A 14,142-nucleotide genomic window follows, 5' to 3' on the forward strand; every position below is an offset into this window, starting at 1 on the left:
AAACAAGTACATGAGTGAATTGTAATATAGTCACAAGCACCTAGCACATACATGCCTTATGCCTAGTTCAGACTGCATGATTTTAGCCCGATTTTGGCTCGCCGACAGGTTTTGAGAAATCGCAGACAAATACGTGAAATCACAGGCAAATCGCTGCTCGTGCACGTGAGTGACAATCACACAGTATGAACTATCAAGGACGCGATCTGAGAGAATCGCCGATGAGTCGCAGATGCCTGTGGGATATTTGGCGTGCTAAATATCTGGAGCTGTCGGCGATTCAAATCATGCTGTGTGAATTGAGTTTTGACTGAAAATAACATCATCGATCGCCTACAGCCAATGAGAGAGCAGCATTTACTTCACTGTGTGTGTGTGTGTGTATACCTGCTGCAGGCCAGCAGGAGGCTGGGGGAGAAGTTAAAAGCGCTCTTTTTCGGTTTATTTGGACCCACGAAATGGAGGAAAAACTAGTGGAGGTTTGACAGGACTCAGGAGCAACCGTGTCTGTTTGACGTTTCATACAGAAAGAAATTAGTTTATTATCAACGTTGAGGAGAAATGGCTAATTCCCTTTAAACCCAGGTGAGCAAATATGTACACTTTCTACCCCATTAAAGGCTTCTTTCTTATTATGTAGTTAATAACAAAAGATGTACGACGTGTTTTTGGCTGTGAGACGTAGTTTGAACGAACTTGTCGGTGATTATTCCTATAGTAAAGTCATGCAATGTGAAAGTCTCTGTCGCCGATCCATCTTGCATTGTAAACAAAGCAGCGACGAAACGCTAGCCCAGATAGTCATGCAGTGTGAAAACATCTGTGACACGACTACTTTGAAAATCATGCAGTCTGAACTCTGCATAACCAACCAGTATCACCCATTAGCCAGAGCACGGGGGTGCAAGAAACACCTGATCTCGTATCCCTCCTAATGCTCCTTGACCAGGCGGGAACCTTGGGCTCATCTATCTACGAGCTCAGGGTTCTCTCCCGGGACAGCATGCCAAACCTGCTATCATAGTTCAGCATTATCTAAGGCCCCGTTTACACTAATGCGTTTTAGTTTGAAAACGCATAAGTTTTGCTACGGTTATGCCAACCGTCCACACAACGCCGGAGTTCTCGAGCGCCGAAAACGGAGCGTTTCGAAAACGCTGGAGAGGCCGTTTTCATTCTGAAACGCTGCTGCTCCGTCTCAGTGTGGATGATGGAAAACGGAGACATCTGAAAACGGAGGCGGGGCTGCAGACATTCGCCTCTCTGATTGGGGCTTTTCCTGAATATTAAGTAGCCTAACAAGCACAGTTGAGTCCTGCATTCTCTCCTTGTAAGTTCAGACTTTGCAAGTTTGATCAAGGCTGCAGTCTCTTCTTCTCAGTTTGATATGGAAAAGCAGACTATACCGAGGACACGGGTAAATCTTCAAAGGGAACAGTGTACTTTATAACTTCATTCACATCACCCTGGCTACGTTGTTTCACTTTCTCAACAATAAAATGTAAACATGATTTAAGGAACTGCCTATTTTCATTTTAATATTTGCAACTTAGACAGCAGAAATGTTGAGGCGTCGTGCTGCATATATGAGCGTCATCTTCACTGTGTGGATATTTATAACAAAACGGAGCCGATAACAACTGCCTCCTTTCAATTTCAGTGAAAATACGAAACACACCCTCTCTTTTGCTGAATATCAGTTTTAATAATCGATAATGGCCATTATAAAAAGTATAATATACAATACGTTTATACATTATAGGAAATAAAGGCAAGCGATCAGTCAATATACAGAATAGGCTACGTGGTTACATTAATCATTAACTTATCTTTGCGCTCAGCCAAAACACGTTACCTGAGAACAAGTAATAGATTCCAATGACCAAAGTCAGGGAATATGTCGTTAGATAAAGACAACAAGATGAATGAAATATCCCGTTTAATAAATATAGTGAGATTAGATCCAGCGGGAGATGCTTGATGAGAAGTCCGACTAGCACAGCTCTCATCTGGGTAGATGGGCTGCAGCGCTTGCCCGAGAGTGTCTGTGTGGTCGCGTGATGTGCGTTTTCAGCGTTTTGGTGTGGACGGAGAGCAGTTCAGAAACGCTGGGTAAAATGCGAGTGTGGATGCGGATCGTTTTCATACTAATACGCCGTTTTAAAACTAAAACGCACTAGTGTAAACGGGGCCTAAGTGTGAACTCATGAAACTAAGTTTGTAGTTTTAATAAACGAAACAATCCATTATAAATTCATCTGACATTACGTCTGCATGTTGCTCTTGCTAAAAATGGCGTTTCCCCTAGACTGTCTACTTTTTTGTAAGTAAGTTATCTGTCCAAAACAGAAGTAACCAGAAGATCAATATAAATAAATCACAAATAACAGCAGGGTCCCCTTGGTATCAGGCCAGACGAAACATCCAATTTCAGGTAGAGTTGTGTTTAAAAAAAACACCATCCTCTGGACATCTAGGGTCTCCCGTCAGATAAAAGTCATTATAGGGTCCCTCTTGGATGAGAACGCAGACAACTAACAGCTGCACGAACGCATCGCGCACCCCTCGGGTTAGAGATTACCCCAAAACTCTCTCCTGTAATGATCTCATTATGTGCTGGCCGCGTTCGGTGATGTCTTTCTTGATTAGTGCCTCTCCCGACATTCCACCGCGCCAGGAGGAGATTGCTGATTCTGATCTTTCGTTCTAAAAAGGTCACGTCCGTACCCAGGGGCAATCACAGGAAGAAACTGCACACGACTGCTGTCCTGCTGATCTCGTGTCAGTATAGCTGACCAAAGATCAGTGTAATGGATCTGGAGGTAATGAAAAGAAAGTGGCTGATAGCTGAAATAGCAGTTTGTGTTTCTAAGGTCCAAAACGCACTCGGCTACGTGAACCCAAGCACTTCACTACACACAGTCTCGATTTCACGCGTCGCTGTTTTCTAAAATATGTCTGAGCGAAGATGTCTACGATGACTATAGAAGTCGGTCTGTTAGTGTTCCCATTCGTTTCAATGGCATCTGCTCAGCTAATGCAGCAGTAGGACTGCAGAATGTATCATTTTAGCATTGATCTCGCAATGTAAACATATGCAATAGTTAAACGTCCAGTAGGTGATCTGCCAGAATGCTAGCATTAGCATAATAGCTTAGAAATTATACGACTCTCCCCTGCAATCCAAAGCCACTCCTCCTAAAGTCATGAACGTGCACTGATTAGATATAACACTAGATCAGGGGTTCTCAACTTTTTTCACGTCGAGGCTCACCTTTTTCTCCGAAAATGTTTTGAAAGCCCAAACTGATTGTCTAGAGAAAATGCTTATTTTATAGTTTTATTTATTAGCATATTATTCTAATATTATTTTTGTACATCAATTTATAAAAGATCTGATAGCTATTCGCCCTGTTTATTTTTTCCCCGTTTTCTGTTTAACGGAGAGAAGATTTTCTCAACACATTTCTTAACATAATAATTTTAATAACTCATCTCTAATAGCTGATTTATTTTATCTTTGCCATGATGACAGTAAATAATATATGACTAGATATTTTTCAAGACACTTCTATACAGATTAAAGTGACATTTAAAGGCTTTACCAGGTTAATTGGCTAAACTAGGTAGGTTAGGGTAATTAGGTAAGTTATTATATAACGATGGTTTGTTCTGTGGACTATTGTAAAAAAACAGCTTAAAGGGGCTAATAATATTGTCCTTAAAATGGTGTTCAAAAAATAAAAAACTGCTTTTATTCTAGCCTAAATGAAACAAATAAGACTTTCTCTAGAAGAAAAAATATTATCAGACAAACTGTGAAAATGTCCATGCTCTTTTAAACATTATTTAGGAAATATTTAAAAAAGAAAAAAAATCAAAGGGGGCTAATAATTCTGACTTCAACTTACAATAAACAACCTAACCCTAACCCTAAGTAAAATACAGTAAAAACTCTAAATCTGTTGAAATAAATCAATCTAAAGGTGGTTGGTTTGTAGCTGGACATTATTGGAGCACAGGTGTTCACTACTGAAACACCACCAAGTCTCGCTAGATCCTCCAGTACGGATGCGGATCAGTTATAAAACGCTCACAAGATGTCAATTTGGGCAACTATGCGGATATTATAAAGTGTTCACATAAAGAGAGCACGCATAATTTGTGAATCAATGGACTAGTGTGACTCTGGTACAGTTTGAGTCACAGATGTGAGGCATGCGCAAGCTGGTTATTATTGACTCTAATCGTCGTTACCTTCACATACATCTTTTGAGAGGTGCACATCATGCCACGACTCATTCTTTAATCATAATTAGACATAGGACAATAACCGTTTTCAAGGTATACTGCGGTTTGGAAAATTCAAGGTTTTAAAACCGGCAAAATTGTCTGCTTTACCGTTCCTAAGGTATGTGTAAGATTATTTTCATTAACATTTTTTTAGGTTGTTTTTTTAAGACAAAAGTATCTCCAGCAGAAAAAAAAAATCCAAATATTCTGTTTTAAATTGTACAAATATTTGTGTTGAAACAGATGAAGACAGCAGAATAATTGTTTCGATGATTAAATTTGAAGTAGTTAGCCTGACATCCAATCACGCACACAACATCATAAGAGGATATTAGGTTAGATGTAGGTCGTGACGTCAGGTGACCAAACTTCAATGTCTAGCCAGCGTCTAAGGACAATGTTAATTTGACGTCCAATAACAACGTCAAATGATGTTAATATTATGTTGATATTAGGTTGTGTAGGAAAGTGACCGAAATCCAATGTCAAGCCAACATCTTAAACCAGAGGTCACCAATCTCGGGCCTGGAGGGCCCTGCAGGGTTTAGCTCCAACTTGCCTCAACACACCTGCCTGGATGTTTCATGTATACCTAGGAAGACCTTGATTAGCTTGTTCAGGTGTGTTTGATTAGGGTTGGAGCTAAAACCTGCAGGACACCGGCCCTCCAGGAATAAGTTTGGTGACCCCTGTCTTATTTTTTTGTCAGAAATGGCAACCAAAATTCAACATCTCATGTGATGTTGGTAACATCCACACAAAACCAAGCTGTAACATCATTAAACGCTGATATCTGGTTGATTTTAGGTTGGACGTTGGACATTGATGTCAGCCTGACGTTGAGTTCTGACGTCAACCCGATTTTCATTTCCAAACAAAATGCAACGTCCCTGCGATGTTGGGGTACAACATCATGTTGACATCCTGTTCCTTCTGGGATGTTTACTGTTCCAAAATAGTTTTCCAGGTTTCTAAAAATAAAATATCTTATGTTCAAAGGGGAAAAAAGTTGTAGTTTTTTACCTGGAGTTGTAAAAAGATGGTATTTCAGAGCAGAAATCACAATACCGTGAAACAGTGATATATTTATCCAAGGTTATCACACCTTCAGAACCTTATACCGGCTCATGCCTAAATAAAAAAGTGAGTCAAATATTTTCAGTTACAAAACTAGAGGTTTAACTTGAATTGCTCCACCCATCTTGCCTTGGTTACCTCAGCAGAACATTTTAGAGGCAGTGGTGTCGAACTTAACACAGTCCAGCTTTCCAGTCTAAATTTAGTAGGGCAGTCCGTACCCAGAATAGGACGGCCCAGCCCAACCAGACTGCCTGCCAAGCTTTTCTGACAGACACACGGCGCATTAGACTGTCAACATCTCTGGTACACTGGGAGTACTGTCGCTCCACGCTGACAGGCACAACAGAGTCGTTCCTTCTGCACCACACTCTGTGTTTCCCCTTGGGCTGTCACTGTTCAGACCGCCGGCCTGTGGGACATTTCAGTTTCCTGTGGACTCAACAGCATGAAGAGCACCGTTGCTGTCTCTGTTTGAGAGCTATGAGTCAGTGTTGCTAATTCTGAGAGTCTAAGGTGGCTGTGCATAGAAAGCGAACATCGTAGAAAGACAGCCCCCCATGTGGCAGCCAGCTGGGGTGGGTAAAAATTTTGCTATGGTTAAAAAAAAAGTGAAGTGCTGCTATCAGAAAAGAAACTAGGCCCACAGACTTTTCCCCTCCATATCCTATATAATTAATTTGATAAGTTGATTTAAACTAGGGTTGGGCGATATCGATCAATTTGGCATTGTACGATGTCTAATGTGATGTACGACGTCTAACTTCAGTCTACAAAACGTTGATTTATTTATTTAAGCCAATGGTTGAGTTAAACATATTTTGTGCTTTGTTGTAATATTTACAACAGATACTTTTACTCTACTTGCACTACAAGTTTGGGCAAGTAATGGTACTTTTACTTGAGAATGATTTTTCAGAACTCTTTTTCCACCACTGTTTACAACCTTATAGCGCACAGCAGGACTGTCTTTAAAGGGTCACGAAACACCAAAACACATTTTTTGAGCTGTTGACAGTCGTATATGTGTCCCACACTGCTAAAAACACTATTAGGACACCTATATTTCACTAAAAAGTGTAAATTGGTTGTTTTTGCGTTATTTCAAGCAAATTCGTACTTCCGGTTTGAAACTAATTTTTGAAGCTGCGTCATGGACATGAGATAACAGCGTGTATTCCAGCGCGCAGACTGGATGTCTGTGCCAGAGTGTCTTATTACGTCTTACAGTGTGCTGCATTGATGCATGAGTAAGGCTTGGTTCAAACCAATCAGCGCGCTCTATTGTGCAACTTCATTAATATTCATTACTGTCACTGTGTTTAGACGACAGAGACGCCACGTTGTGTTGGCAAAACAAGCGTGAAGTGTTGCTTTTATAGTTTGCTGCAGTTAAGTTTTGTTTTCATTTTCTCTCTGTGAGAGCGCAGCTGGAGTCACGTGTGGATTAACAGTGTACGTGACGCTCGACAACAATAACTAACGTGTCTAAGGAGGATTATCGTTTACCTGAGAGCTGTTCTCATCTGCAAACGCTGAGATCCGGATTCTCTTGTAGTCTTCTCTTAATAAAGACGCGGCTCTAGTTGCTGGTGATTGTCCTGTCTCTACAGATTTAGTAAGTGAGCGACCAGTGCTCTTTGTTTATTCAGTTTGTTCGTATCAAACTAACAATTGCACCGAGTGTAAACATGTTAGCACCACAACAAAACTTTAACCTCGTGTAGGATTTTCACCGCATTTAGTGACCGGAATAACACACACGGCTTTCTGACACTACCTGCCGTGTGCATCTAAGTTTCCAGGAAATGCGGAGGGTTTTTTTCTCTCATTCGCCGTGCGGTATCAAACATTGCATGAAAAATACACGCTTAGAGCAGTTCCTCGAATCAAATATCACGTTTGTCGCGAGGGGCATGAATGAATTCCCTAAATGAAAGAGCCAAACTGCAGTTAAAGTCCACCATTTAATAATTTGGCAAATAATTCGACAACAGATGTCCATGTAAACACAGTTACTTTCTCCCGTGTGTGTGTGTTTTGACTCTGAAACTCACGCGTGCCCAAATAGACACTCCCACACCATCCCACTTTAGTTCCTCCGACACTCCTCCCTAAACAGAGCTGGACACGCCCACTTTTCTGACTTTTTCTAAAGTAGAGGTGTGAAAACACCCTGCTGAAACGAGGGGGTTTCATGGCCCTTTAAAGATTTATAAGTTACCTTTAAAAATCAGTCCCCCCTACAGATAAAATGAATGTGACATGTTCCTCCAGATGAAGACTGTTGTAGTCTATAAGAACATCCACTCCACTGACACTAAACATCTGACTAGAAATAGCAAATCACAGTATCAAGACTGTGACATAAACTAAAAACCCACTGGCTATTTAAATAAAAGTAAAAGGCCCTTCAAGTACGGTTTCAACAGAAAACCTACCAACACAGAATTGAGTGAAAACTCGTCAAGCAATTCAAGGTCTTTAATAAATGATTATTCAATGGGCACATTAGAAGTGTTTGTCTGTGAAATTTACGACTTTTTCAGTCGAATCTAAGAGGCCAGCGGTTTTCTTTAAAAATAATAACAAAGACCCTTTCACATGATTTGTCAACATTTCTTAATACGCTGAACTTTAGGAACCAAAGCACCAATTACATGATATTACCTAAATGATGTCAGCCCAAAAACCAAAACATGCTGCTTTCCTGCTAACTATCAACCATGTGAAATTGCCTTTTCATGATGGCTAACTGCACGCGATGTGACAAGATTCCAGCAACAAGCAGTTTGGCTGTTTGCACCATATATACAGCTGAAGTCAGATTTATTAGCCCCTCTGAATTATTTGACCCCCTGTTTATTTTTTTTCCCCAATCTCTGTTTAACGGAGAGAAGCACATTTCATTTTACTTGAATATGAATTAATTACAGTAAAACTCATATATGAATTAATTAAAGTTAAACTCTGCTTTTTTTCTTGTTGAGATTTCCGCCTGGATTTTGCCTACCCAAATTTAAAAGCTTCCCAAATCCACATGCAGAGGTGTAAATGCAAAAATTTGGTATCATTTTAAAGAAAACCCTTTGAATTTTTATAAAACACTATTGAAAGTGTTTAAAATATCTGTATATGTCGTCTGTGTTATAATAAACACCTAAAAAAAGAGGCGCTTTTTGCATTTTATTTTTATAAACTCAAATTTGAAAGTGTACCTTTTAGGTTCTGTGTGGTCTAGCGTGCTGTAATTAATTTTGTTGGTTCCTACACATGTCTGTAATCATAGGAAAACAGAAAAATGTATCTATCATAATCTATGCAAAAGTTATTGTATTCCAACTGATGAGAGGTGCTGTACAAGCCACAGGGATCGATCATTGTTTTCATATTTCACTATTCTTTTGTTTGATCAAACATAATTCACTGTGTTTGAACCACGTCAGACATATAAAAGGATTACTTATGCACATCACCTCAAAAACAGAGGAGAAATGGCCCTGAAGTGCACCGCATAAGGTAAGAGATGACAGCTGTCTGTGCTATCTGGGGCTGCTTATTGATCATAAATGTATTGTTTTCTCTTCTGCGCCATGGAGACACCGTGATTCATTCAACAACTGTTTAATATGTGAATATGATTCAGTAAAAAGAATGCTAGAACCGTATGAGCACCGGCAAGAGCTTTCATTTAAGCTATAACTTGTACATGTGTCATTTATGAACCATATGAAAAATATGAAAATGAACCAATATTCAATACCCAGCTCGGGTATCCAAAATACTGTGCATTTAGGAGTAAATAATCTTTGTACAGTAGAATAAAAACCACAGTGATGCATATGTGCATACAAATAGACTCTACACTTTAAAACAAAACCACTTAAGGGGGTCTGGTGTAATGCTAGCCGTTTAAATCTTAATGCGAAAGTCGATGATGTCACTGACCCGGTACTGGGTCCGCTGAGTTTAACAGATTAAAGAGATTTTGTTTGAAATAGGTACAACTACAGACATCTTTATGATTCATTCATGCTTTATCATAGGGAGAATGAGATGAACAATAATTCTTGTCTAGAAATTGCAACAGCAGTTAGAAAAGAAGAAAGTTATTATTAAAAAGTTCAGGTAAACTTAAGGTTGTTAAAATCAAAAAGAAAGGCCATGGCAAAAGTGGAGACACAGGTTGTTTTAATACACAATTAAACAATATGCTTTTCCACCAGTCAAAGGTTTTACACAGATATATATTACATTTTTTTTTTTTTTAAACAATTCAATGGTCAACTAAAACTGAACTAAAATTATTTATTTGATAAACAAATGATGTATTTAATAACTTGAAAGGAATATTTAATTAATGCCTTGGCATATAAGCAGAGGACACAGAACCGTCAGTATATTTTAGTAAATCTACTTTTTTTTTTTTTGCTTTTATTCTTTCCATAATAAAAATTATATATTTCTAAAGCAACCCAATATATGTTCTGTTTTCATTGATATTTAACTTTAATAGGTAGAACTGTCTGAGATATGAACAAAATTAAGTGATGCATCAAAGTTTGATTTAAAAAATCTTGAATGGTTTTAAAAATCTTTATAATCATTAAAATAAATGACCAAAAATAATAAAATTAATTACTTTAAAACGATATTAGTGATATGGCGTAGTTCTGGAAACTTCCTACTAGGGTTGTGCCAATAAAAAATGCCATCGTCCATCGCCGATGGTCAAAAAACTTCACGATGATGAGCCGGCATCGCGATCCATCACCCCGCCCCACATTTACATTGATATATAACGTATTATTTGCATGTCATCTTAATAGCAATAACGGTCTTTTCAGGAGCTGTGTTAAATGTTACAGATAGCTGCCGCTTGCTCGGCTGACAGCATCGTGAGGATTAAATAAATGATTATACAGATCCTCTCACGCTTAAAATGTGTAGATTCAGTGGCAAACGCTGTTACCTGCAAACCCCGTCCCACAGACTTTACAGAGAATGGCTTTAGTTATTTTCATAGGGGACTTGAACCAATGGAAGTCTTTTATCCACTCTTGTATAAGTGTAAATGGTGGATTAACATTCAGCACATGATCACTAATAAGATGTGCCATTATTAGTAACTTTATAGTTACTAATAGTTTTCATAGTAATCTTTAGTAACAATCATTAGTTCTACCTGTTGCTGAGAGTACTGCATTCCTCCGATGCCAACTTGCCCACGGCCCTGCATTCCCATTGGATATCGGTGAGCAGTGGGTGATCCGTATGGCTGTCCGGCATAAGTTCCTTGCTGGGAATAGGGACTGTTGCCCATCCCATACATCTGAGAACGCTTCATGGTCATAGGGTCCATAGTTGCCACCTGTTGAGAGTGATGTCAACACTTTAGCATGAGGAACATCGACAGTGATTTCCAATGTAAGGCAGTCTGTGTGAACACATTTATGTGACTATTATGGCTGAGCAGACTGGAATACAAATAGTAATCATAAGGTTGAGCGCTTCGGTAAATGGAGAGATTCAGGGCAATGTGCCATCGACTGATATTGGGGGGTGAGTGGGGGGTGGGTTCAGGTTTTCTCTCAAGTGTCTCATCTTTGCCAGAAAAGACTGAGAGCCATCCAAGCTAATCTTCTCATGTCACTGCCAAATTCAGGCCAATTGAAGCAGCACTTACAGAAAATGTGACCAATTTGAGAAAGCCTGGGAGGCCACTATAAATGAACATTTTAAGCGTCAGCAGTCACGCCAGAGTGCTCTGCAGTCACGCGCACACACATTTACTCTGACTAGACAACTATATTGTCAAAATGCTCTAGTTCAGGGGTTTTCAAAGTGTGAGGCGAGCCTCCCCTGGGGGGCGCCAGAGCATGTCAGGGGAGGCGCTAGAAAAAATATTATATAATAAAAATATAACTATTAAGTTTAATTATTATATGTACTTTTTTATTATATTTAAACGTTTTAATTAAACAATGCTAAAAAAATAATACATCAAAAATAAGAAAACCTTTTTTAGCCAGAAGACTATAGCTGTGAATTCGCTTCTGTTTGGCAAGCCCGCCAATGCAGGTATATGCCTGCTAATACAATGGATGGGTTTCTGAGACCCCCCCGATTCAAAGCCTTCAAGTTCAGGGCTTAAACCCAAAAGACAACAATATGAATATGATGATCAGTATTTGAGTTAAGGATTTACGTGGACAGGACCAGCTGATGAACCACGACCTTTATGTGTGGTTTGTCAAGATATTTTGGCTAATGACAGCATGAGACCCGCTAAACTTCGCCTGTTTTGACTGGGATGGACAGTTCTTGGATCTGTTCTATTCATATTGAACCATCATCCTAGTTTTAAAAATGTTATATTATAATACTTGTTATTACTCTGTAAATAATTGCACTTTCATGCAAATGATGATAAAAGTGAGTTAACAGTCTGACATCTGTCTGTGTCTTTATATATACTGTATGTATATATATATATATATATATATATATATATATATATATATATATATATATATATATATATATATACACATATATATATATATATATATATATATATATATACATATATATATACATATAAAAAAAATGTAAATATTAAGGATATAAATATATATATATATATATATATATATATATATATATATATATATATATATATATATATATATATATATATATATCCTTAATATTTACATTTTTTTTTATATGTAAAGATATTTGCGTATTGCTCTACATCTTGTGTGTATTAAGCAGTGTGTAAGCCAGGCACACTCTGCGCTGGACTTTAGACCGGCTTTGTTCTGGTCTAAAGAACAGACTATTAAATTTTCTCAAAATAGCATCGCGCCAAAACACACCTGCATTTTAGACCAGAATGCCTATGGGCGCACATATGAGCAAAAATGCATTTGCTATTTAAACATCGAGCTGAAAACGTCAAAACGACTCTTGCGCCGAGCTGAATTTTTCAAATAACAATTGCATCGCGCCTTGCGCCACATTGCGCCGCGTGTATGATAGTGCCCCTAGTGTTTAATTATATAAAATATACAATAATTTTTTGCTATTGTTTTAGTATATAAAAAAATTCACTCAGTGTAAATGCACAATAAACTGTAAATGATCATAAAGTATGACCTGTTAAATATATAAAATATTATTCATGTTATTAGGGTCAGTAATTTTTTGTAAATTTATTATAAAGAATATATTAGATCAAAAGTGAAAGCAAAGATCTTTATTATGCTCATGATGTTTGCAACATTAAAATAATGTTTATAATACTACTTTACTTTGTGTTTATATTAGACTACTGCTTGTCCTTCTGAACTAATTGGTTTAACAATTTTTTTTCTATTCAAATGTATGTAAAAATGTACTAAAATATTCAGCAAAATTCTAAATTATCCTTTAACGGCAGAAAAAAAACGTCTAAATAAGATTTTTTTTTTGTTTTTGAACAAATAAAAGTATACAACTGGGGCGGAAATACAACTGAATACAGAAAAGAATACAGTAAAGAATACAACTACATGTAATGTTTAAATATTTGTAAACAAATAAAAAATGTAATAAAATAGCCATTTTAATTTTATTCTAAATGATTAATCTAAATCTAATCTAAAACATAAAAATTTATATAAATTCAAAATTTTGATTAACCATATGCAAAATAGATCACAAGCACTTAATAGCCGCCTTTGAAGTTTCTTTACTTTTTTAAATATTTCCCAAATTATGTTTAACAGAGCAAGAAAATTTTCACAGTATGCCTGATAATATTTTTTCTTCTGGAAAAGTCTTAATTGTTTTTTTTTCAGCTAGAATAAAGGCAGTTTAAATTTTTTTAAAACCCATTTTAGGGACAAAATTATTAGCCCCTTTAAGCTTTTTTTTTTTGATAGCCTACAGAACAAACCCTAAGCCTTTAAATGTCACTTCAAGCTGCATAGAAATGTCTTAAAAAACCTCTAGTCAAATATTATTTACTGTCTTCATGGCAAAGATAAAATAAATCAGTTATTAAAACTATTATGTTCAGAAATGTGTTGAAAAAATAATAATTCAGAGGGGCTAATAATTCTGACTTCAACTGTATATATTTTATGATGAAATCAGTTTTACACTAGCTGGCTAATATAAAAATAAAGTGTGGAATGGTTCATTTCTGTCACTAATTACATTTTGCATGAATCCGGTGGCAGAGCAACGCACACTTGGAGGCCTGGGGAAAGTGCACCGCTTAAATGGGCTTCATGCTGAAGATAAGCCATTAACAAGTCAAGTTATTCTCATAATGCCCTTTCTCTTAAAATGCAAATGAGCATAAATGCCACCATCATCATCATGATGTATGTCTGAAGAATTGAAATCTGTCACACAAAACACACACTCGTATTTCCACCAGTCTAATTCAGTATTTCAGAATTATTCCTGATCAGAGACATTTCTGAAAAATAAGTAATTAAACTGGAGTTTCATCTGAAAAAAAAAGACGTGTATCTTGGGATAGATTATTTTTTTAATGTGGTTCATTCTATATAGATTTAGTGCTAGCCTGCTAATCTTTTTCATTATCCTATATCTTCCCTATTAAACGTGCATTTTAACAGAGAAAAGGGTTTTGTTTTAATGTATCCATGTGTACGCGAAATAAAGAGAGTTTCAATTACAAATATGTAGCTACAGTGGCCGAGAGAGCTCAAATGTTAAGAAACCACATCCAGAGTCAACAATAAGGACTGCCCG

At 37.3% G+C, this 14,142-nt stretch overlaps 1 protein-coding gene across 27 annotated transcripts in view; it reads right to left on the minus strand.

Moving 5' to 3' along the window:
- Positions 1 to 14,142, minus strand: part of arid1b (AT-rich interaction domain 1B) — a 156,633-nt gene that overhangs the window by 136,842 nt on the left and 5,649 nt on the right. For all 27 annotated transcript variants that reach the window (XR_015517940.1, XR_015517942.1, XR_015517941.1 and 24 more), the window contains 1 exon segment: positions 10,556 to 10,741. Coding sequence is in view for 24 of the 27 variants with exons in the window: in XM_087297785.1 (XP_087153911.1) it covers positions 10,556 to 10,741 (186 nt within the window). In the remaining 3 variants the exon portion in view is untranslated.

This window comes from Danio rerio, chromosome 20 (assembly GCF_052040795.2).
Source record: "Danio rerio strain M-AB ecotype USA chromosome 20, GRCz13ab, whole genome shotgun sequence".
NCBI classification, from domain to species: Eukaryota; Metazoa; Chordata; class Actinopteri; order Cypriniformes; family Danionidae; genus Danio; species Danio rerio.